This window comes from Blastomyces dermatitidis (genome assembly GCF_000003525.1).
Source record: "Blastomyces dermatitidis ER-3 genomic scaffold supercont1.13, whole genome shotgun sequence".
Classification (NCBI taxonomy): domain Eukaryota; kingdom Fungi; phylum Ascomycota; class Eurotiomycetes; order Onygenales; family Ajellomycetaceae; genus Blastomyces; species Blastomyces dermatitidis.
In genome coordinates, this window is record NW_025544786.1 from 220719 (window position 1) to 246334 (window position 25616).

A 25616-nucleotide genomic window follows, 5' to 3' on the forward strand; every position below is an offset into this window, starting at 1 on the left:
ATATAGAGATTAAATATATAATAGCATTCAAGCTGAGTTATAAATAGTATTCATGAACTTCAGTCTATATAGTTGTGTGTAGTCAAGAGCTGCTAGCTCTATTGATTATATAAGAGATAGAAATAGAAGTAAAGAATCTGTAAGAAGCGGGATTTCTTATATAAAATGATATTAATTATAATCTGTGTTTAGAAAAGTAATAATATTTAATAATATTCTCTATTAAATTTTCAACAAATGAGCACTATATTATAATATTATGTAAGTGAGAAATGATTTTATAATCTTATTTAATATCATTTTCAATAATGAGATCAGAATGAAAATATAACTAAGAATTCAAATATATTCATTATCTGAGATTAGATTTTTATTTGAAAAGTGAATCTGAGATCTTTAATATTTGAAATAACAGAATTTGAAATTAATATAATGAATACAAACTATAATCAGAAGTAATACTTTTAGACAATGTAATAACTGTAAAGTTTAATTCTGATCTCAGACACAGTCACATGATCAGTCTATCTACAGAAATATAATATACTGATGAGTCACGTGATCTAGTGAGATCGCTAACCGCAACAGCTGTAAGAGCTTATCTCAGTGAGCTCAGACCTCTGACTCAGTTTGAACAGATTGCAGTATTATTATTAACTAGTTAATCTGATATGACACTAATCTACTTTTAATACAAGTCATGTGCTCAGAGTAATTCTTGTCAGAGAGTCTGAGAAGAAATGATTTCATCTTCAATGAAGATTTTCAAGATTTATAAGAATTTTTCAGATTCTTCAACTTTGACTTTCTATTACTATATACTTACATATCTTTAAGATTTGAAAATCACCTTAGCTTATAGCTAAAGAGAAGAAGAATAGAAATATTTCTTTAATATTTTAAAAAAATCTATATTTAAGATAGATGTATACTCTTGAAAATGATCATATTTTTTAATCTCAGAATTTCTAAGAGCTTTTTTTTATATGAGAAATTAAATTCAAATTCCTGTGTTTAAAAATACACTGATTAACTTTGAGATGATACTTCTATTCTAAGAACTTAAGATATGAATATAAAAATCAGATATGTTGTGAGAATATTATTATTCTAAGGTTTCAAGATAATACAGAAATGATGAATCTATGAAGTTGAGTTGAAATTCTCTTTCATACTCAGAGTACTGAGTAAATTCTTTTCATGTTGCTAATAATCAGAAATCATTTCTTCTCAGACACTTTGCAAGATATCATCACTCACATGACCTGATTTTACTATTTGAGTTAGCTTATTTGAGATTAGCTCATGATATAATCATCAATTCAGTGTTAAAACAGTAATGAATATCTGAAGAAGTATCTGTTGACTCTTACGGCCGTTGCGGTTAGCGATCCCACTAGATCACGTGACCCACCACTATATTATGTTTCTGTAGATAGATCTATCAATACAACCTTCAACTATTCTACAGGTTATAGCCCGGATGGCATGTTTTTCTTTTTAGAATATTGAACCAACATTTTTGACATGAATAGTTCACCTTTTTTGAAAAGACTCTTACTCTTTATTAGAGATATTTCATTTTCTCTGAATCTGCCAGTCAGTGAATTCATATACTTTATTTTTTTTTGAGAAAGTGTGTTCTCCATTGTGGAGAATATCACTTTTTTATTTTTTTTTTACACATCTAGAAGAAGCAGAGTCACCTTGATATAAGTGATACACCTGTTACTTCAGAGTTCAGCTCAAGGCCCAGAATCACACACTTCACTAGATAACTTATTGATAGAATGATCACTTATTATGAGAAAGCTTCTGACTTGCAAGATGAGGCTGAGATCAGTTTTCATCAGAGTATGAAATTTAATGATGATGAGACAATGAAGAAACTTCAGGACAAAGAAAAGCAGAGTCAACATTCATCTGCAGAATCTGTTCATTTCAACTCTTCAAATTCTTCACTGTCTCTCACCTCTGAAATGCTGACTTTTAATAGTGATCTGAATCAATCTATCTATTGCACCGCAGGCAATCTTATGAATCTTATACAGATGATGCTACAGAACCAGATGACTGTGGCTGAAATCACTTAACATCTTACTACACCTGTACAAAGAGACACTACAAGAGATGAGTTATGAAAATACCAGAAGAAAGTCAAATATGCACTAGACATCAAATCAGTGACCACATTTAATGACTCTAATTATGAAGCCTGGCGTGTTAATATGTTGACTGATGTGAAAGTTATTGATGAAATCAACATTCTATTAAGAACCTAATGAGAATTCTCTTTTACATGTCATATCAACTCTGAGAAGTGAAGAATCTGTTCCAAGTCTCTATATAGATGTATACTATTGAGTCTTGTTGAAAATGTTCAAATTACTATTGAAATCTTGAAAGCTGACAATGCTGTGACTCTGTGAGACAAGATCAACATTGAATATGTAATATCACTGACAGAAGAATGAGTTAATGTCTTTAAGAAATTGACAAAATTATAAGTCAAGAAGAATGATTATCTTACTTTTCAGAGACATTTTCACTATTTTGTTGCCTGTCATAAAGAGCTCTGTCAGAGCACTGAGAATGTATACTATGATCTTTTCCTCAACAATCTATAAGATTATCAAAGACTGTTTATCAAGACACATTTGAATGAGTTTTTCTTCACTGATCAGAGACTCATTGTCAACATTGATATTGATGATTTAATGAAGCAACTGATCAATTGTACATTCAAGAAGATCATCACTGAGTGGAAAAAGCAGTCTCAGGCCAATTCTGTGACTGTGAAGAAGGACAAGAACAAAGATAAGAACAAAGATGAGAACAAAAGCACATCTGTATGAAAGTGCACTCACTGCAGAAGATATGAATATACTGTTGACAGGTGTTTCATCTTACACTCTGATAAAAAGAAAAAGAAGGATGATAAGAAGAATGACAAGAAGAAAGAGAAGAAGAATGACTTGATAAGTTCTCAATCAGCAGTGAATGCAGCAATTATAAAGATTGAGTTCTACTTCTTCTTCACAGTCACTGGAAAATCATTCTCTAGATCTTGATATTTGAACACATGTGCAAGCCTGAATATGATGAGTGAGCTTCATTCTTTTTCAAATATCAAACCTTTTAATGATAATATCTCTGTTGATTCTATAACTGAGGGAACTGAATTTGTCAAGAAGATTGAGACTGTCATCTTGAAGATTGAGAATGATGATGTTAACTTGCAGAATGTTCACTATATTTCTAATATTACAGTTAACCTGCTCTCATTTGCAAAGCTTGAAGATCAGGAATTCTGATTTACATTGTCTTTCACTATTCTCTCATTTTTCATTTGCAGAGCTCTGAACAGTGTTATTTTTCATGCAGTTCAGACTGCTCAGAACAACATATATAAGGTCAATGAACAGGAGTTCAATAAGGATCTCAATCATCTGAACAAGGCAGTCAAGTATATTGCAATGCCTCACAAGTATGATTTTGACTGAAAAGTTGATCTTCCTGTGACTGCTGCTACTACTGTTGATAATGTTGATTCTGTGGACACAAAAACACAGACATCAAAGATATCAAAGACTCTTTTGAATTGACATTATGACCTTAGTCACATCCACACTGATGCTATAATTGCTATGGCCAAGGATTCTCATACTGAAGTCACAATTAAAGGTTCTAAGACTAAGTTCTTTTGCAAGGAATGTGTCAAGGCTGATATGATGTGAGATTATTTGAAAACACCGATGCCTAGATCTATTCAACCCATTGAGAAGGTCCATATTGACCTTGCAGGTGGCGGACGTACATTGAAAGACCTCTCTGACCACCTCTTAGAGTCCCGCCAGGGGATCAGATACTGAATGCTTATCACCTGTGATACGACTTGCTACTGTTGAGTGTTCCTTGAGAAAGATAGGCCCGCGGACCCGAATGCCAATCCTGATGATATTCTTAGGAAATCACGTTGAGTGATTTGTGATAACTGGCTTAAGAAGAGTTCTAGAGAAGAGATCTACACTTCTGTCATCACTGATACTGCCAATCATATTCTTTTTGCAATAGCAGTACTACACAGTTGAACACTCTGTCAGATGAATATAGTGATGGCATATCTTCATGAGCATCTCACTAAGAAGATCTATATGAGACAACTTACTGAATTTGAGACAGGTTCACTGAAAACACTTGTCTGTGCAGTTGAGAGTAGTCTATACAGCCTGAACTCTGCAGTGAAGATCTGATATAATTACTTAACAGCTCTGTTGAGTGATCTTGAATTTACAGTCAGTACTCATGATTCAGTACTCTGATATCATACATTCAGATGTCATCTCTATATGACAATCTATATTGACAATCTCAACATCATATTCAAAGCTTCTGAGAATGCTGATTAACTAGTAAGTATACTTAGTAAGAAATTGAAAGTCAAGAATCTACACCAGTCAATCAAGTATTTAGGTATGAAGGTCAATTGTTTAGATAAGAGAATTAATTTAATACATTGTTAATATATCAAATACCTTGTTAAAGATTTCTATCTTGATAATACAGCTGTTATCAGAACACTGATGAAGAATGAATTCTGTATTAATGATTTCTCTATATCTGAGAAAGAGGCTGATTTCACAATTCAGAGATATCAACATGATGTGAGTTGCTTGTAATATCTTGCAGTTAAAATACATTCTGATATCACTCATACTGTCTTACTACTCACTCAATGAAATGTTGATTTAACATCTCAATATTGAAAGACTCTATTATATGTTATATATTATTTAAAAGAGATCATGAATCTGAGCATTTTCTACAGATGCAGTCTGTATGAGAGATCTGTTTCTTCTGTTTCTATCAATCTTTTTATTATTTCTGATTTCTCTGATGATTTCTACCTACTCTTCAGCTACTCAGATTCTGATTGAGCTGATCTCTTAAATAATGATAGAAAATCAATATTCAGCTACATTTTTAAGCTCACAGACAGCTCAATTTCATGACATTCAGTAAAGCAATCTTATATATCTCTAAGTTTCAATAAGACTGAATATATGACTCTTAGTGAGACAGTCTGTAAAGCAACATGAATTCAGAATCTTATAATTAAGCTCAGCTTTATTACTACATCTCTGATACAGATTCTCACTGATAATAAGAGTATCATAGATCTCATAAAGATGACAGTTATTACAGTCTGAAGTAAGCATATTAACACATATTTTCATTTTTTATGTTGATAGTTGAATCAGAGAATTATTGATTTAGAATACATTCTCACTACTCAGATAACAGTAAATGAACTCATTAAATCTCTAGATAATATAGCATTTATATAATTCATGATTTTACTAGATCTTACAGGTACAAAAGTTGAGAATGTTTAATTTTACATTTGTATTTAGTTTTGACAGACTATCTTGATGATTTGGGTGTTTTTTTTTTTGTATGTGATTCTTGTTATCTCAAGGGGGGGTGTTGGCCCTTACGGCCGTTGCGGTTAGCGATCCCACTAGATCACGTGACCCACCACTATATTATGTTCCTGTAGATAGATCTATCAATACAACCTTCAACTATCCTACAGCATCTGAGCTTGCTGAGATAAGTAAGGGCCAACAGAACATATGGGATCACGTGCAGGCTGAGCGATCCCTACGGCAACGCCACTGGAGCCGCTACAGTTAGTTGGTTACACCCCAACAAAAAAACAAACAAAACATGCCAAGAATGGCAAAGAGACAGTTGGCAACGAGTTACATACCCTGCAAACTTAGCGCTGGGATTGAGGCCTCCAGCAGGGGTCCCGTCATTCACTGGAGCCTCATCTCAAATCCACGGCTGGTCTGAAGGATATACAGTAGTCAGCTTAATCCCGATTTTTTGTAAGTCCCCTCCCCTACTCTCTTTTATTTAATATTCATCTATCCATTTTACACAAAGATGAAAATTAATACAGCCCACTAACTTTCCTAATAGTTGATTGTATCATTCTTTTCCCTAACCAAGCAGCCAAATGTCAGGACAGCAGCCTCGAGGTCAGAGAGGGCGGGGCGGAGGGAGGGGAGTGGGGGGAGACCCCGGGGGTCAGCGAGGTGGACAACGTGGACGCGGCTCTGACCGTGGCCGAGGTCCACATCCTATCTTCGATGCGCCATCGGGCGGACGAGGGCGTGGTGACCGTGGCGGGTTTAGGGGAGATCGGGGCGGCCGTGGTGATCGTGGTGGGTTTCGCGGAGGACGAGGAGGCGGAACTCGTGGGCCAGAGGTGTATTCGTAAGTGACAATCATCCGCATGCATCATAATCCCTTTCGAATATTTTAAAAAAAATGATCCCGCTTACCGTTCCTCCACCCGTCACAGCCAAGCTAGCGGGGGTATTCCTGCTCCGGATCCCAAGGTCAAAAAGGTCGAGAATAGCTATAAAGGACCTGCTGGCTCCGGAAAGGAATTGAGTTTAGAATCTCTTTCAATTAACAGGAATTTCCCTCTAAGACCAGCCTTCGGGACACAAGGAAGACCAGTCTTACTGTGGGCCAATTATTTCGAAATCGTCTCAAGCTTCAATCTCACCCTGCACCGCTATAAGGTGGAAGTCCAGGAACAGGACGGTAAAACCCCTGCTGGCAAAAAGCTTAAGCGTATTATCGAGCTTCTGTTGGAAGAGCACTTCGGAAACATGAAAAACCAAATTGCAACTGACTACAAAGCAACACTGGTCTGCAAAACCGCAATCAACCTTCCCCAGGAGATGTTTTCGATAACGTATCGTCTCGAATATGAAGATGAACCTGCTCCCAGAGCCAGGACTTACAAGGTTCGGGTCGTCGCAATTGGTTCTCTCGATGTGGCACCGTTGCTCCAATATCTCTCCTCACCCAGGAGCGGGGAACAACTCCCGGCCAAAGAAGAGATCATCCAGGCATTGAATATCGTCCTGGGCCACAACCCCAAGACAAATCGCGAATTGCTTTCAATTGGCGCAAACAAACACTTTCCACTTGGCCGGGGCGGGGAAAGCTATGATCTTTCTGGTGGACTCACTGCACTCAAGGGCTTCTTCGTCAGCGTCCGTGCCGCGACTTCCCGCCTCCTTGTGAATGTCCAAGTCAAAGCTACCCCGTGCTACAGTGAAGGGAGCCTGCCAGATATTATGAACAGCTTTTCAGCCAGCATACGAGGCCCTACGCACTTTCACAAACTCAACCGATTCCTTAAGCGAGTACGCGTGAGCGTCAATCATATCGTCCGCAAAAATAAATCAGGCAGGGTCATATTGCGAATCAAAACTATTGAAGGTCTTGCACATCAGAGTGATGGGCGTAATTTGCAGAACCCGCCACAGGTACCTTGGCTAGGAGCAGGTCCGAAAGATGTCAAGTTCTTTCCTGATGGACCAACACCCCCGGCAGAGGGCCAAAGCAAGAAGAACGGGAAAAAACAGAAAAAGGGCCCTGTGAAGCCGGGTGGAGATTCTTCTACGGGTTCATATATTAGCGTCTACGACTATTTTAAACGCAGTAAGCAAAAATTACAAAAAGCCCCAACCTCCCCCTTCATTTCTTACTCGTGATAGATTACCCCAATATCCCCGAGTTGAACAACGCATTACCAGTTGTCAATGTTGGCAGCAAGGAGGAGCCGATCTACCTGCCTGCTGAGGTCTGCCACGTTCTGCCTGGCCAGCCGGCAAATGCCAAAATCTCCCCCCAACAGACTCAGAACATGATTCGCTTTGCAGTCCGGAGACCCGTGGAAAATGCCAAGTCGATTGTCGTAAATGGAACCCAGGTGCTCGGGTTTACCCCACATTTGAATCCTATGCTGGTAAGTTGACCCAGTTTCTACAGCGACAAGCTCTAGCGTGACCTGCTTACATTAATTACTTAGGCTGGTATGGGATTATCTCTGTTGCCAAACTTGATTACTGTTCCTGGTCGAGTGCTGGAGGGTCCCGCTATTATTCAGTACAAGGGACAGAGCTTTAAAAGCCCTCACGGCGGGAACTGGAACCTTCAGAAAGTCGCATTCTCACATGGGTCCCAGCTACCTGCCTGGACATTCCTTTACTACCAAGACGGCCGAACCGATCCAGCGGTTGTTATGGAGAGCGTTGATAGATTTATAGATATGGCAAGGGTACAAGGGCTCGCTGTTCCAGTGCCTAGCCGGCCAATCGCTGTCAACGTTCCCCCTCGTCGAGATGTGGAGGATATACCACTGGACCCCATCTTTGCCGAGATTCGCCAGCAGTCGCGAGTGAGATTGGTTCTGGTGATCCTACCTTTTGCAAGCCCTCAAATTTACAGCCAGGTAAAGTATAGGGGAGATATCAAGGACGGCATCCATACTATTTGCGTAGTCGCAGAAAAGTTCAGGAAGAATCAGCCTCAATACTTCGCCAACGTTGCGCTAAAATTCAACCTGAAGCTCGGAGGAGTCAACCACAAACTTCAGCCGTCCAAACTGGGGGTTATATCGGAAGGTAAGACAATGGTTGTGGGCATTGATGTCACGCATCCTGCCCCGGGTTCGCTCTCCACTGCACCAAGCATAGCCGGGATGGTTGCAAGCGTGGATAAAGTCCTCGGTCAATGGCCCGCCACCATCCGTCTTCAACAGCAGGCTCGCGCAGAGATGGTGAGTGATCTTGATATAATGCTCCAATCTCGTCTTCGCCTTTGGCAGAAGAACAACTCCAAGAGCCTCCCGGAGAATATCCTGATCTACCGCGACGGGGTATCAGAAGGCCAATACGGCAAAGTCCTGGACGAAGAACTACCCCTGCTCCGCAGCGCGTGCAAAGCTATCTACCCAGCCGACAAAACCAAGAAAGGCCTCCCCAAATTCACCATCATCATCGTCGGCAAACGGCACAATACGCGGTTCTACCCAACCGATCTCAAGGACGCGGACAACAACTCAAATCCCAACAGCGGAACCGTCGTCGACCGCGGCGTCACCGAATCGCGCCACTGGGATTTCTTCCTCCAAGCCCACACCGCACTGCAGGGGACCGCTCGGCCAGCCCACTACTACGTGATCCTCGATGAGATATTCACCGGGCGGAAGACTGCAGGCCGCTTCGACAGCATTGCCGATGAGCTTGAAGACCTAACCCATAATCTCTGCTACCTGTTCGGACGAGCAACCAAGGCCGTCAGCGTCTGCCCGCCGGCGTACTATGCGGATCTAGTCTGTGAGCGCGCCAGGCGCTACCTAAATCGATATTTCGACGTCACGCCTGACACCAGTGTTGCTTCGTCTGGTGCTAGTGATGTGGGTCCTGTGCCTATTGGTGACGATGTTCGCGTACATTCTGACCTGGTGGATACTATGTTTTATATCTGAGTGATATCTGCGTACATATCGTGTCGAAGGGAAGGGGGGTATCTTGGGATCGGGGAAGTTGTGGAAAATGCTATGGAGGTTGTGAAGTCAGTATGGAATAGTACAGTCATTGCTCTGTCATTAGTGGTATTTTGAAATCTTGATTTTGCTTTTTAGGGTTGGTTATTGGTCTATTTACCGTGATCATATCTGAGTATATGATTGGGCACATATCAAATTGATAAGTTGACACAGAGCTTTACGAGAATGCAATTCTAAACTAATGTCTTGGATATTTCTCAGAGTTTATCTAGCAAATGGGTATTAATTGAGTGATCAGAGTTCAATCCCATGCAAACCTCCAACTACTCAAATATACTCCGTGCCAAAAGCTCATTATCATCACCAAAATATCCACCATACCTTCATATTCATACATAGAGCGCACCTGTCGAAATGCAAATGTACAACCTTTTAATCCCAATAAAAAAATCAAAAGAAAAAAAGCCAGCTAGAGAAAAAGAGAAACCTCCCCTCCGCCAATATCACCGAACAAGCCCTACTACCCCCCTTCCCCCCAACGACCGCACAACCCCCTTCTTCAGCCGAAACTGCCTCTCAATCACCTCCTCCGACACCCCTCCCTTATCCCTCATCGCCAAAATATGCCTAATACTCACGACATCCAAAAACTCGCGCCCGGGATGGCTCGGTCGGCCAACGGACTCGAGTTCGAGTTCGGCAGCCTTCTCTAACCGGGCGCGGGAGGAGAGAACGAGGAGGGCTGGGTTGGAGGATGTGGAGGAGGAGGTGGAGGGGGGGAAGACGATGGAGAGGGATTGCTGAAGCTGCGGGTTTTGGGGTTGGTTGAAAGGGTTGGGGGTGACGGGCCCGATGGAGCGGAGGGAGGCGGCGAACTGAGGATCGCGGGCTTCGAGGTCGATGGCTGTGGTTATTTGAGGCCGGGTTGTTAGTTTTTTTTTTTTTTTTTTTTTTTTTTTTTTTTTTTTTTTAATATTCATTTCGCGCAAATATGTAAAAACACAAAGAAATTATGAGCCTACCTTCTAATCTTACAGCGCTCGCCTTCTCTTCTGCATGGAATACTGGTCCTGGCTGTTCCCGTCGGCTTGATGCCCTGGCCGCTGGGTCCGCGGCTCTGGCACCACCGGGCCCGGTGGTCGGTGCGGAGGGTTTCTTGGGGTATTGACGCCGTGCAGCTGCATTAGCTGCCGCCTTTATGGGTTTCGACGATGATGCGCCCATTGCAATTTTGTGTGTGCACCGTTACTGGGGAGTCGGAGAACGATACTGTACAGTAACTAGCTCGGTGAGCGGAGAATGATGGATGGTTTTGCGGAGACGGTCCAAGCTTCTACGGGGGCCAAAGCTGACAGGAATGTAGGTTTGGTGGAACGCTAATTTGCGTCTAGGGCTAGAAGGTGGGGCGGGGAGAGCAGAATAAATAAGACACACAGGTGTTCTAGGAATCTCATGCATGGGTTCTACTAAATAAATAACGACCTAGAGATACATCTGTTCATGAAAAAAGCGCTAGGAAGATTCCAGCTCCAAAGTGAAGATTCTTTGTCATATGCCATTTTGCCCCGAATAGCATGACGAAAAAGCATTAGCAAAACCAGACCCCCTAGCGCAGCCCTGCGAGGCGCCTCTCCTGGACCTCGCTCAATGCGCGACTTCCGCTGACAAAAGCAATGGCGCCCACTGCCAACGCAATGGGTACGGTTTGGAACAGGTTCCATGCCGTGTAGTAAAGGAAGAATATGCCCTCTAGCCCAACAATCGAACCAAGGAACAAGAAATGCGAAATAGGTGATGATTTCAGTGCAACTGGGAGGTGATGCAAATTCGCACCTAGGTAAAACCACTGTAGAAATGTCAGCTAACCTTTCCCCCTTTCTTTAAAAGCTCACGTTGGATTAGTCCACTTTACGTACCAAACCTGCAAGGATCGGAAGTGCAGCTAAGACTGCTCCGACAAACACTAATGTTATGATGACAGGAGGGCTTTTCGGATCAGCCTTGAAGGTATGGTGGATTTCATCGCGCTTGCCATATCTGAGAGCTTCGGAAGGGAGTGGCCCGCTGGCAGCATTGTCGTGGGTGACATCCAACTGGAAAACACGGCTGTCATATCCAATTGCAGATCCGAACGATGCGATAACAACACTGGCATCGATTGGTTTCGAGGACCGGAGAAATTGACCAGGAAGGTCTTTTTGTGCCTACATAATTAAGCGTGGGGCTGTCAACATTGCGGCCTATTCCATTTGTATAGCGTTACTGTGGGGGAATTGCCCAACTAACCAACTCTATCTTTGCCTTTCCGGTTTCCTTCACACTTAATGGGTATGATAGGTCGAGTCCGCTATCGTGCTCTTTCAGTAGCAAGAAAGCCTGGTGAGGTCTCTTAGTAGCACTGCCTTCCCGTGTCGTTAAGCTAAGCTTGAGGATATCTGACTCTCCGAACGAGAACGGCTTCGATAGTGGTTTGCTCTCTAGCAGCCTAAATACCCCCAATATAGATGAATATAGTTAGCAACAGTGCTTTAACTACTGGGCGCACCAGCAGTGAGGGTAATATGTATATAGCGCACTTCTCTTTAAGTCCACTGCCAACTCCAGCGCCCTTCTGTGCGATTGAGACCGATGCATCATCAAATCCCCAGCCAGAAGCAGCCCAGGCAGAGGGGAGGGGAGATATAAGGAGACCAGCTCGGAGAAGCTCCCGCAACTGCATCCTCGAGAGGTGAGAGGATTTCAGAGAAAGAGGGAGTCTTTCTCTAACAAGATTTTCTGGATGGCAGTTCAAAGTATGAAACCACCGCAATTGAGAGCGATCAATGCCACCCTAGCGGTCAGTATTGGTTACTGGATTTGTAGTTTAGCTGTTGTTTGTAATAGCGCAGTCTGTTCTTTGGCCGTTGGACTGGAAAGCTGGCCACTGTCGATGCATCTGGCCTAGCGCCGAGCTAACCCTAGCACAAGTCACGTAGGGCCGCAAGCCCTAATTGTTTTCTCCCAGAGATGCGCGGAAGACATCACAGTATTTGGCTGCGGCCTGCACTCTGCACTTCACTACCACATCTCCGCCATACAACTGCTGTGCTCTACAAAAGCCTTCTCTTGTCCTTGACATGCACTTTACCGTAAATGCCTTGGAAAGTTGTGAGCTCTGCACTCCTCGTCCCTTCGTCAATTCTTTAGGGTTGTGGCTGCAACTGGACTTTCCCGCAGTCTCCCATCTCCACCAAACGAAGCGGTGTGAGCTTTATTTAACAGGCAAAACAGGCAAACAGAATAGCAAGTAACTCGCGATTTTCCTAGTCTATGTTTCATTGTTCTTTGACCTCCGCTGGCTGATCGGAAGAGCTATCTAAGAGGTGAGTAGTGACTGAACCTCAACAAGTCAATAGCCCACCTTTCCAGTGAAGATTTTGAAACAACTCTAGATATGGCACATGAATGCCCCAATCCAGATCCATTTTGTTTTGTGTTATATATATTTATCTGCTTTGGGATTTCTCTGACATCTTACTCTGTTCTTTCAGGCCTCATATATCGCAGTTCGTAATGATTATGGGAGGGACTATTCTGGTATTTGACCAACTCTTAACTGTCTTTGGCCATCATGCTCATTTTCTGAGCTCCCTGTTGATCTAACATCCTGGTATTGATGGTAGGCATATAACCATGCCCAGCCGCTGGTTGTGGAGCGGCCTGTAGTAACGTTGGTGGAGGACGAGACCGATTCTTCGAGCTTCTCACGGAATTCTCCTTCGTCGCACACATCGTATTCCTCAACTCAATCCGATCGTCCTCGCTCAGCAAAGCGTCCAAGGACTAATAACTACAATTCTCAACACTCTAGCAGTGTTCGGGAAAGTGGGGATGCTAATGTATTTGCTGCTTCCCGGAAGGAAACGCAGAGCCGTCCATCAACTGGGCCTTCTTTTTCCTCCTCACTTAGCCGTGTTGCAGGCCGCCATAGTGGCGCCCTGGCTAAGGAGCGTGATATACAATCCGCAATTGCATCGAAATCGGATTTATTCAGTCTTGTAAATTATCCTTGGGACAATAATCCAATTGCTGTCGCAATTTGGCTTGCTCAAAAAATCGACAGCACCAAGAAATGTCAATCTACGTACCCGTGGGTCCCAGACTCAGAGCAGAATTCACCAACAAGTAACGTATCTCAAAGACCGAGGCGCCGTCGAAGCCGGGTACGGAATGATGATATTTTGTATCTTGTTAGTGGCGTTCATTGTTCCGATACATGCAAGTTTCATGGTAAGTAAAATATCTCTCCGCTCGTGGCGTGAGGGCGTTTGTCTAATTTTTATTTTCAATCCTTATAGAGTATACTAGCAAGCACGAAGACGAGAGCCAAACAACAATGGGTATAGAACGTCTTCCTGAAGAACGAAGCCCTTCGGTGGATTCGTTTTCTACCAAATCCTTTCATTGCCAGATGGATTTGGAGGCAAGAAGAATTGCACCAAGGCTAGCCAAATTGCAGAGCTTCAAACCAGGATTTGGAGACAGATTATTTGGCACAATGGCTGATAATCATTGTATAGATGCTGACACTGCTGCTACAGGGAAACTTGTGGTAGATGTCCTTGCGACGCTTACTTACCCAGAGTTACAATCGGAATACCAAGCATCTACAGATGCCCTGATTAAGGTCCTTGATATGGAATCCTCTCGTTCCCCGAGATTCACAGAGGCGTTTGCGATACTATCAAACGATCCTGATGTGACAAAGGCTGTGCGTGTCATTGTTGCACAAATCAACTCTTGTGAATTTTCCTTGGGGTTGGATAGTGAATATGCGGCATTTAGCGGATTGTCAAGCTACCACAGCCCCAAGGCATCCCATTCACCACAATGTGTCAATGACAAACAACAATCAATGGATGCTAGGGCTTTGGAGAATCATCTTGACGGTCCCCAGCGCCGCCCGTCTACTTCCTCATCCCTCTCATCCTGTCCTTACTCTTCGGGCCACTTCCTCCCAGAAAGCACTCCCACGAACACAACGTCTGTATCTTTCGAAAGTCGGAACAAAACTGTTCCCGAAATCAAAATATCTTCCAAAATGCCTCCCCGTCAATCGACCCGCATCAGAAAGCCCACGCTTAGGGCCATAGAGGCGCAACTGAGCTCGCAGGCGAGATCAGGCACCAGGGCCCGGGCTCCAAAAACCTCGAAAAAGATTGAACTTCACTCTACTCAGGCTAAAGAGAATTCTGTCGCAAGCGCCATCAAGGAGTCTAATGGTGCAAAAGGTGACATAGACGCTACGAACACTACGAACAAGGCAGCCTCTGACGCCGTTGAAGCTGGAAATATGGCTCCTGCGTCGTCAAACAGATCGATGACCGTGCGCTCCATTGATGAGATCGCAGCGGCAGTCAGTCTCCAAAGTGTGACTGACACAGGTGCATCTGGGCTCCGTGTGCCCGACCAGCAACCAAGGCGCTTATGCACGTCCACAACAACGATGTCTCCTTTAGATGCTTCAGCACCTTCTCCTTCATCGCGAGCCTTGTCCCCAGAAACAGACGCTATCATGGAGCAATTCCTTGATCTAGCAACTGCTGCTTCAAAACCCGATTTCAAACCAACATTGGAAATCGATCTCCACCGGGTTCGTCGGGATTGGTACGCTGAACAGTTGGCAACCGCTTTGAACAATGCTGCTGCTGAGAAATCCCTGAAAACCCAGTCCACGCGAACAAGTGAAGAGACGGTCCCAGGCGAAAGTCCCTTTTCTTCGCAGCCTACCCCTTCCGTTGCCAATGTTCTTTCGTTGGAGACTGACGTTGCTACGCCCGCCACCCCTGCTGAAGATTTTGCAGTTGACGCATCTAGTCAAGCTAATTCCGCTAATGGTGTGGTTAAGGTCACCGGTGCCTCTGCAGACGTGGCTGCTGCCATCGCCATCTCATCCGCACAGCAAAACAACATTGGTGAACAAACGAACTTTGGACAGCCAGCTATGGTGGAAGGATACGTTTCTGATGAAGTTGTTGAGCATGATACCCCCAAATGGCCTACTTCTATCACGGACCAGAAGTTTCTTGACCCATGTGTCTTGTCCCATTCCTACCTCCCCCGCCCTTGGACTGACGGTGATGGCTGGGTCCATACCGGGCGCGGCAACCAACATAACGAAGAAAATGTTATTGTTCCAACCACCTACGCATGGGTCCGACGAAGGGATTCATTCAATAACCCACGTATTGCCCCATCCCCTCCCCAGATAAAGTCCCTTATCCAGATCGAACTGGACGATGTATTTGGCTATCCTCCCCAAGGCCGCAAGCCAAACCTTCCCGAGGATCTAGAGGGCTCATTCGTCGCAGAGGATGTTGCGCTGGAAACGGCAAAAGTCAAGATTTTCCGCGCAGCTCGTATGCGAGGTATCGTTATTGACCGTTCCACATCGCTGGAAGATATTCAGCATGCTATTGAGAAATATGATGAAATTTACACTGCTCAGGGGGCAGCTGCAAGTGCAAGTGATGTAAACGAAATTAGCAAGATGAAAACGCCCGCGAAACCATCCGGTACATCTACTGGAACAAGCAAGAGAGTGAGAGCATCGCGGAAGCGGGCTGCTGCTAGTCAATCCTTGGAAAGCGCTGATCCGAAAAGGGAGGATGATGACGAACCTAAGGACAACGTGAGTAAAACGACCCGAAACAAAAAGCGTCGCCTAAACATAGATGCGCCAATTCCCGAGACGAGCAGCGTAGGCAACGGAAGTGGAAGTGGAAGTGGAAGTCCTGCAGATGCAGATGCAGAATCCATGGAGGTGGATTCCAACCCTGCCTTGCTCGCAACCCGTGGCCCCGGTCGCCCATCGAGGCGGGCGGCTGCTATTGCAGCGACCGCTGCAACTCGTGAGACCACACAGCCTCGTCAGCGGCGCAAACGAGCTGCACGCCAGACTTGTCCCGAATCCATTACTCCAGCCGCGAGAAAAATGGTGAATGATGCTGTTGCTGGTGGAATGGAAGATTCCGCTGAGAAGAAAGATGCTGCTCCCACCACTTCCCAGGTCGGACAGGAATAGACTCCGCTCTGAAACAAAGGGGCAAATGCCGATATGCTTTTCATATTGCTCTCGTTCCTCATTACTTCATTGTTTACATGTCAATCTACCCTACGTCTTTATATCTCGTCACGCCGGGAAAGGTCATTTTTATCGTACCTCCCCGGAAAATAACCATCGAGAGTAAAGGGAAATGATAGGGAGAAACCCCATATTATGACTGTACAATACAACAGAACTGGGAAAAGTCGATGAATTGCTTTTGCATGATTTTGGAGTTAGTTGGAGTTTTGTTTGAAGTCTCCCTTTCTTTTATTCCATGTCCGGACTGTTTATGGAAACGAATTTCCTTACGAGACAGACAGAGGTGGTGCAAGAGGGACTAAGGTTCACTCAATCTTGGAGTTTTTCTTTTGTTTTTCCTTTTCCTTTTCTTTTCTTTTCTTTCTTTCTCTCTTTCTTTCTTTTTTTTTTCCAATTCATCAAGCTTGATGCCTCAGGGAATATAGAGCCTGGGAAGCGTACATTATCGTGGAATGAGGTACAAACATGAAGGCACTGCTGGCGGTGATTCAAGTTGTTTTGGAGTTTTATTGTTTTGCTTCTCGTATCCTTCTACCCTGTGCATATGCTTTACAAGCTTGAATTTTGACGTGGGCTGTTTTTGACCTTGCGCTGTATGGCGGTGAATTTACAAGTCCGCGCGGCCCTTTATTTTATTCATCCTACCCTTAGTTACTTCTCTCATTCATGTACCATACTCTATTACCTCCACTATAGTCAGGTATGGATAAGGATGTAAATAATAACCCCACATTATACTATTCATTTTGTTGAGCTGGGAAGAGAGGCGTGCGTATGGAAGCGGCCATGATTCCATCGTTTAAGACACTATAATGGTGAATAAACCTGTTCTTGTTAAGTCCACCTAACTATTATGTGAATTCCCATTTCACTCATGAAAATCAAGTCACATCATTTATCAATAGAAGGCTGGATGCAGCACAAGCTGTTCATGTAGCTTCAGCTGGAAATATCCTGCTATCAGCTTAGGGCTAGGGTTTCCGTTTTGGTCGTAGCCCTAACATATCAATTACCTACTCCGTACACTGGAGCCTTTTGCTCTATCCACCACGGTTGTTTCGAGTTTCTGACAATAGGGCCTTTTCTTCATTTGCTATCTTTATGCCCAGTGTATGTCGTAGCTCTCGGTAGCTGGGGCAATCGCCCGAACCGACACCAAAAATTGCGGGCGCGGTAGCCTGTTAATTAGTCTCCCTGGGCCGCCGCCATATCGCGTCTGCCGAACGCGCGTGCGGATTAAATTGCCTTGAAGTTTCTTGGTCTGGGGATTTAGCGCAGGAACATATTGACAGTAGGCAGAATTGGCTGGACGCTGTGACTATGTAATTACAGGGGGGAGGGTTATTCTCGCGTTTCATGAAAAAGTGCTTGCATTCCTATTTTTTTTGGCTCTATATTTTTATTCCTATGTTTAATCTCGTTTATAGAATAGATAAATGCGAAAATAACAGATAGGAATCGAGTGCAGTATTTAGATATATCCAGACTCATGTCCAGCACTCCAGACACTGTCGCCAAAAAGCGTGGCCGGCCGAAGAAAGCCGTCGCCGCCGCAACCAAAACATCCACCGCAACCTCTGAGTGGACAACTACAACCACAAGCACAGGCACAAGCACAACCAAGAAGTCAACCCCATCCACCACGCGAACTACCCGCAAATCCTCGCCCAAAGCCAATTCACCGCCAGCATCCGACCCCAAACCCGCATCCAGTGCACCAATCGATCGGAAACCAGCAGCGAAGAAGAAAAGCGCTCCCACTCGACAAAAGAAATCATCCGTCACGGCTCCTGACCCCGCGCAAGGACTACCGAAGCCTCCCTCCGCGCCATCGCAAATACCAGGTAATAATAGCAGGGCAAAGAGCGACCAGGTGGGCGTGAAATCCAGGCTTAGAACCTCCGCATCCAATCCAGCTGCCGAACAGCCACCTGCGCCGCGAACGCCGTCCGCAGAATCCAAGTCGATTTCCCACTCCGAAACTACGGAGTTAGCTGGGAAGCAGGAGGCTACTGGAAGGAGGCAGCCAGAGGCTAGAAACTCCGTTCAGGCCGCGGGAGAGATATCTGAACCTCCTGCTCAATCGGCTAGAGGCAGGGAGAGAACAATTGAGCCAAAAAGAGTGGCGGAGCAGACACCACCTCCTCCCGCACACCCCGTTGACGCCACTGTTGCTACGGTGCAAGGTTCCAAAATCCTTACAGCTTTGGCGGCCAGCAGCAGTAAACCAACAAGAAAGGCAACTTTCATAGAAGATAAGATTAAGAAGGCCTCAGCGCCAAGGCCCATCGAATCTTCAGGCCAAGCTATAACTACAGACATGGCTACCCTGGCATCCAAGAAGGCCTCACCTTCCGGCCCTCGACAGCCGCCCCCTCATCCACCCGCCATCAGACCACAGTTAGCACAGGCTGCCTCCGCCCGCAGAGAGACACAGCGGGTAAAACCGCAGAGACCGGAACCAGCTCCAGGTGTTAAGCCGCAGGATATCAGAAATACGAAGCAGTATAAAAGCCTTGCACGAAGGTAGGGGCTTACAGGATTCCCTTTAGGAACAAATCATCCCCATTCCGCTTTATAACCAACAATTCTCATTTATTTACTTTCTTGCAGATGGACATCGGCAGTGGTCGCACTCCCAATTTTGCTTTACACCAGTTACGCACTATATGAGCGAGGTAAGCGTTTACTGTGAATCTTTTTGCCGGTCTTCCCTTTACTCTTCAAGAGATCTACACCTATATATATTATTGAGGGCAGCGTACAATTTCTAACGATCCACTTTTGGCGTAAACAAAACAGTATTCGCCGATAAAGCTCCCCGCAGTCTGCCGGGAACAAACAATTTCCCTCTTGTTGACAACAGCGCACAATCGACATCACAACCATCTACATCGACAAACAAAGACAATTACAATGGGTGAAATTTTTTCGGTATCTAAATAAACTACTCCAAGAGGATGGTAATCTAATCTGACATAACCCCCTGCGACACCTTTCCCTTATCACTTCTTTTTAAAACTCTTATTTTGCCCGGCGTTACACTCCTCCGACAGCGCTCCCTCTCCGCTCCACTCTTGTCAAAGCGACGAATTCCGTGTATTTAATGACACTCGTCGTCTCTAATGAGCTAGAAGCTTTGTTTTGTATATAACCGATTTATTGTCAGGTCACATGATCTGGCTTACTAATCCTTCCACCATATAACTGTAGGCTACTGGGGCAAAAGAGCTCAATCACCACCAGCGCACTGCTGGTAGAAGGGCCGACCAACCGCGGGACCCCCAACACCCCCCCTCAGACCAGCTATCACAGAGTACAGTACTTCCCCTCAGTGGCTCCCTTCAGTGGCCTTCCCACAATGGCTTCTTTTTAATAATGGACTGGACCACTCAGTTCTAGGGCTCAAAGGGACTTCTAGGGCACACTTCTGAGATGTCTCTTGACACTGTTAAAATGTTCAGAGTATTTGTTAGAAATTTTTAAGTTCATTCTGAGATTGAACTCATGCATGTTGATCACAGCAGGGCTCACACTTAACAGTCTCATAATCTGTAGACTACTGAGGCAAAAGAGCTCAATCACCATCAGTGCACTGCTGGTAGAAGAGCCGATCAACCGCGGGACTCTTAATAATAACTTCTCACAAGCTAGCAATCTTTTCAATCAAGCAAGCTTTACACCTTTCACAGATTATGAGACCTGTTTTGTACAAACTCACTGCCAATTCAGGATTTCTTGTTAATATAATTATTATTTTAACTACTGCTTCATTCAATATACTTATCAGGTGTTAAAATTATCTTATTCTATTAGTATTAATATGTTTGTGTAACGTGACGGAATTAAAGCAGAGACTAGTTAGTGATGTTATGTAAAGATAGTTATTTAAGAAGCTGTATAAGTAAGCTTAACTATCTTGCTTAAATAGTGAGCTTGTAGACTACAGAGTTATTATGAGAATATCACAGATATGATACTTAGTATACTAAGAAAATTATATGTGAAATACAGTAACTTTTATATATTTTTTAGTAGAAGAAAAATAAATCACTGACTTCTTTAATAAGAAGTCAGTATCTGACTATTCTATATAGATAATAAGTGAATACTCTTCTTTTATTTTATAAGTAAGAACAGTCAGAGTGATATCTCAGTAATATCTTACTATTAAAAGAGAGTAATATGCTAATCTTATATAGAAGTGAGATTTTTATATTCATTAATCAGATCTTTCTATAATATATTTAAATAATATTATAAAGTGATTGAAAACTAGTTTAAATAAAATCAAATTATTTATATAAAAGTAATAAGTTATGTAAAACTGTAACAGGGTCTTATTATTATTATTATTATTATTATTATTATTATTCTTCTTTCATTATACTTATATACAAGCGGAGCTTATAATGAGTTCTTGTATGATGTTAAATACAGGTTAAGTGTTGATTATACAGAGGGAAATACAGGTGTTGAGATCATATTAAGATAATAAGAACATAGAAAAATACAAAGAAGTGATAATTAAATACATACAATAATAACTTCTCAGATCAGAAATATAAAGTGATTTATTAAAGTGATTTATACATCTCTGTATTTATTAGAAACCTGAGGTGCTTGAGTTCTGAATTTAATGTATTCTCTGCGGGTTTTGAACCCACACACCTTGGTTTCTCATGTCAAGGTGCTACTGAGTGGCCGCATTAATCATTCAGCCACCGGGGCGCAACAGAGTCTTAACACAGCTGAGAGTGTGACAATACTTTTCTCTTTAAGAGTATAGTTCTGATACTCTTAAGATTACTGAATTAGAAGTTATCTTTATTATATAACAACAGTTGTTAATCAATTGACAGTATATGTGCTACATATAATACAAAGAAATAAATGTGTTTTTCTGCTAACTGTGTAAATCTTCTTTTCTTATCTCTGTTTAAATTAACTGTGTGATAAGTGAGTTCCTTCTATATCAATTTAAAATGTGAAAAATATAGTTAATAAGTGACTTACAGATCTCTTATTATATTTCATTCTATGTATAAAATTCTCTGTAAAAGTAATGTATTTTAAAGACAAAGTTAACAGTAGTGATAGAATTTTTTAAAAAGATTTCTCTTCTCTATAACATATTTTTCTTTTCTCTCTTCTCAATTGTAACAGTAAGTGTATGAGAGTATTATTCTTGAAAGATAATAAAGAACTTATTCTAATATTTTCTAGTGATTAAATGTTATTATTATTATTATTATTATTATTATTCTTCAAATATAGATGTATGCAGTCAGAGACTATGACATCTACCTGAGAATCTTTAGTTCTCAGAGTTTTTCCTATATCTATAGAGTCAACTATTATACATTTATCAATTTCAAATACGCAAAATCACAAAATTCCAGCTCAGAATACAAAAACTGTTTACAAATTACAGTATTTCAACACCTTCTGATAGTTTGAAATCATTTGAAAATATTATGACAAAAGAAAAGAGAACATAGTCTTAAAGATAGACACATTAAATAGATAGAGAAAAGAACAGAAGGAAACAAGTACAGTAAAGAGAGACTATAACAAAACAAAATTATTAAAAGATGATGTATAGCTGTTTTAACAGACTATATCTAGTCAATTTCCACCTCTTCATATTCAGATACTTCTGAATTCAGCCATTTTCTTGTAGCTGCTCTAGTTTCTGATAGAAAGTCTATTAAGTATTTAGTTCCTGTCTCAGTTGAGAATAAGAATCTCATATTTAATTGATTTAAATCATACTTTTTCTTTAATCTGACTCTGAGACTATTGTATAATGCACAATACATTACAATATGCTCAGGATTTTCATTCACATTGCAGAATGAGCACTCTGTTGAATCAAATCTATCATCAAATCTTTGTATATAAGATTTGAAATAATCATGTCCTAGTTTCAGCTGAATTATAGATGAGAATATTTTCTTTTTACATTTAATTGAACAAGATTTCCACTTTGGTTTTGTCTCAAATCTTGAATAATGTATACTCTTCTTTTGTTTCTACCAGCTTTTATTTCACTTGTTTAAACAAGATTCTTTTATCTTTCTCTTTATGAAAGACCAGGACACTGTTTTTTGAATAGATCTGCTTAATTCTGAACTCTTTTTTACAGCTGAATCAGCCAATTCATTGTCATGAATATTCATATAAGCAGGAACTCAATGCAGATGAATTATCAGTTTTGATATTCTTCTCTTTTGAATTTTCAAAACAGAGTTTAAAATCAGTTCAAGATTCATTTGATCACTATGAATCTGACTATTTCTAAGTCTTTTTAAAGCAGCTTGACTATCAGAGAATATTCATGTCTCTTTCAAATCATTTCCTCTTTTATAAGATTTTATTTCAATGAGTTTGAAAGCTTTCACTATTGCAAATAGTTCAGCATCAAAGACTTCAGATTCACAGTCTAAATTTCAGAAATCTGAGATAAAATTAATATTATCTTCAGTATAAGCAATGCCTGTGTCTAATCTATTCAAATTCTCATTTTTTGAGTCATCTAAGTAGATCAGAATGGAGTATTTTATATTAATTGTAGAGATCTTCTTCAAATGCTGTTCATATTCTCTCTCTTTAGATAGTTCACTTATTTATAAGTCTATGAGAGATTCCAGCTTTTCTCTTCAAAGAGATATCTTCTCATGATCAATTTTCTCAACATTTAATGAAGAAAATTGATTCTTAATAAGTGAACATAGTCTATACAGTTGAGAGAGCATTTTCTTTAAAGTATTATTCTCATTTCAATCAAGAAATCTATTTCAATCCAGTTCATTTCCTGAGTTAACTAGTGAAAATGAAGAAGAGACTCTTTCTCTGATTATATGATTTGAGTTCATCTTCATGACTCTCAGAGCATAGTTCATACAGGCCTTTTCAAATCAAATAGCAGAAGGTGGAATTGAAGCTTCAATTTTCATTGCTTTAATAGAAGATGACTTGAATGCTCTCAGAATTCTTCTCAAAACTCTGTTTTGTAGACTTTGAAAGAGTTCAGTGAAGTTTCCTTGATTGTTTTATTAAACTTGAACTTCATAATCAGCTACTGAGGTAATACAGGCTATGTATAACTGTCTTATAGCCTGAAAGAATAGATCTCTCTCAGTATTTGATAGTCTGATTATACTATTCAGTAGTCTCTCTGTCTTGATGATTCTTTGTTGAATATGATATTTAAAATTCAGCTTGGAGTTTAATCATACTTCTAGTCATTTGACATTTAAACCGGGTTTAATCTCTTTATTCAAAAGAGTTAGACTTAGTTCTTTCTTATTAAATCTGGGAAAAAAGTGAATTAGCTCAGTTTTATTTATATCAAATTGAATTAGATTGATATCTGCTCTAACAAAGATTTCCTTTACTGCTTTCTCAATCACTTCTAAATTCTCTTTGATTGTCTTTGAACTGTAGAGTAGATCAATATCATCTATATAACTTGAAGATCTCACTATTTTCATCTCTCTATTCTTGAATAGATATGCAGTGTATATTGTAAATAAAACAGGTGAGATTGAAGATCCTTATGATACTTCTATTTTTATCTCAGTTTTATCTTGTTTTCTTCCATCAAAGAATAGTTGTATAATTCTTTTAGATATGAAACAATTGACTCATTTTATTAGAGAAAGTGGCAGTTTTAACATCTTCAAAGTTTGAATCATTGTAGACTTTGACACATGATCAAATGCATCTTTTATATCAATAAAAACTGCAGTTGAGACCAGGCCTTCATGCTTTGCTACTTGAACATCATGAATAACTGAGAGAACAGTATCAATTGCAGAACATTGTTTTCTACCTCTCATTTATTCATTAAATAGAAGAGAATCACTAATAGAGCTTATAAAAGATAATCTAGTAGCTATTATCTTTTCTAGAATTTTTCTCAAACAGTTCAACAGAGATATTACTCTATATGACTTAGGAATTGAAGTCTTGTAAGAAATCCCGCTCCTCGCGAATCCTTTACCTCTATTCCTATCTCTTGTGTAACCAATAGAGCTAGCGGCCCTTGACTACACACAACTATATAGACTGCAGTTCATAAATACTATTCATAACTCAGCTTGAATGCTATTATATATTTGATCTCTATATTTTATCTTTCTATCACAAACACTTCTAGTAGTTAACAGTATATATCACATCAAGCTGTAAATACTCAAATAATCACCTGCAAGCACTTATTCTTATATTTCAAGCTCAGTCAGTCAGCAACTGCCTGTTATGACTGAAAGAACTAGAAACTCACATGCTTCAATTTCTGTAAACTCTACTACAGACACTCAGAAGCAGTCATCTGAATCATAAATAACTCTCATAAAAGAAGTTTCAGAGAACTTATCAATCACTTATAGAACATCATTCTCTATATCTGTGACAGAGAAACTCTTCAAATCTATAAATAAATCAATCTCAGTGAAGAACATTCTTGAGCATCTTCTGTGAAATCAAGCTATTTTTCTACAAGAAATGCTTACTGTCTGCAAACACTCTCAAATCAAGTCTCTAGACATGATCTTCAGAGACACTTACAAACTGAAAAGAAACTTTCTCAAGTTACAATCACTTAAGATGACTTATTGAATCACAATCTATAAAAGCTTTTATAAGTTTGTATTTGAAATTGACTTACAAGCTCAGCTGTGTGATATAAAAGATGAAGAAGCTGTTATCTACACAATGATAGACCTCTATTACACTGAAGTCAAGAACTGACTGAACTATCTAGAGAATGATTATAAGAGATTTTACTGATCTGTTCTCAAGACCTATCTAGAGAATAAGTTGAAGAACTCTGTAAGTCAGACAGAGAATATCTGAGCTGTGATTATTAATATTAGAAAAAGAGATAAGAAATCTAATGAAGACTACTCACAGTGCTTTATAAAATTATAATATGAATTGAGATCTGTGAAAACAGAACTCTGAAACAAGACCTGAATAATGATATTTATGAAGAGACTGAATAAAGATATACAGAATAAGCTCATTAAGTAAGACTCTAAGTTCTTGACTCTGAAGAAACTGATGACTCTTATTTATCACTTACAGATCACTGTAAGAATT

At 41.1% G+C, this 25616-nt stretch overlaps 6 protein-coding genes across 7 annotated transcripts; 4 read left to right on the plus strand and 2 right to left on the minus strand.

Annotated features, from left to right (window-relative positions):
• Nucleotides 1-1790: 1790 nt before the first annotated feature.
• BDCG_17903 (uncharacterized protein) lies at nt 1791-2093 on the plus strand (the record flags this gene model as incomplete). The annotated part of the gene is made up of 1 exon (XM_045426949.1): nt 1791-2093. One exon carries the CDS (start codon nt 1791-1793, stop codon nt 2091-2093), a length of 303 nt encoding a protein of 100 aa, XP_045282759.1.
• A 3536-nt stretch (nt 2094-5629) lies between these two features.
• BDCG_08965 (RNA interference and silencing protein) lies at nt 5630-11027 on the plus strand. Its single transcript, XM_045424736.1, has 6 exons — nt 5630-5894; nt 5989-6285; nt 6374-7530; nt 7587-7837; nt 7901-10309; nt 10420-11027. The coding sequence occupies exons 2-5, from the start codon at nt 6026-6028 to the stop codon at nt 9359-9361; spliced, it is 3129 nt and encodes a 1042-aa protein (XP_045273388.1). The 5' UTR covers nt 5630-5894; nt 5989-6025; the 3' UTR covers nt 9362-10309; nt 10420-11027.
• BDCG_08966 (uncharacterized protein) lies at nt 9886-10606 on the minus strand (the record flags this gene model as incomplete). The annotated part of the gene is made up of 2 exons (XM_045424737.1): nt 9886-10286; nt 10405-10606. The coding sequence occupies 2 exons, from the start codon at nt 10604-10606 to the stop codon at nt 9886-9888; spliced, it is 603 nt and encodes a 200-aa protein (XP_045273389.1).
• Nucleotides 10989-12101, minus strand: BDCG_08967 (oligosaccharyltransferase subunit ribophorin II; the record flags this gene model as incomplete). Its single annotated transcript, XM_045424738.1, has 4 exons — nt 10989-11228; nt 11299-11586; nt 11669-11867; nt 11959-12101. The coding sequence occupies 4 exons, from the start codon at nt 12099-12101 to the stop codon at nt 10989-10991; spliced, it is 870 nt and encodes a 289-aa protein (XP_045273390.1).
• A 198-nt stretch (nt 12102-12299) lies between these two features.
• Nucleotides 12300-17462, plus strand: BDCG_08968. 2 transcript variants are annotated; one of them, XM_045424740.1, is made up of 5 exons: nt 12300-12529; nt 12653-12744; nt 12913-12958; nt 13045-13651; nt 13720-17462. In XM_045424740.1, exons 3-5 carry the CDS (start codon nt 12935-12937, stop codon nt 16443-16445), a joined length of 3357 nt encoding a protein of 1118 aa, XP_045282761.1. In that variant the 5' UTR covers nt 12300-12529; nt 12653-12744; nt 12913-12934; the 3' UTR covers nt 16446-17462. The 2 variants fall into 2 exon arrangements, with proteins under 2 accessions (XP_045282761.1, XP_045282760.1); XM_045424739.1 differs by having other exon boundaries at nt 12300-12744.
• A 413-nt stretch (nt 17463-17875) lies between these two features.
• BDCG_08969 (uncharacterized protein) lies at nt 17876-19432 on the plus strand (the record flags this gene model as incomplete). Its single annotated transcript, XM_045424741.1, has 3 exons — nt 17876-19034; nt 19122-19186; nt 19311-19432. Exons 1-3 carry the CDS (start codon nt 17998-18000, stop codon nt 19430-19432), a joined length of 1224 nt encoding a protein of 407 aa, XP_045273391.1. The 5' UTR covers nt 17876-17997.
• Nucleotides 19433-25616: the final 6184 nt, after the last annotated feature.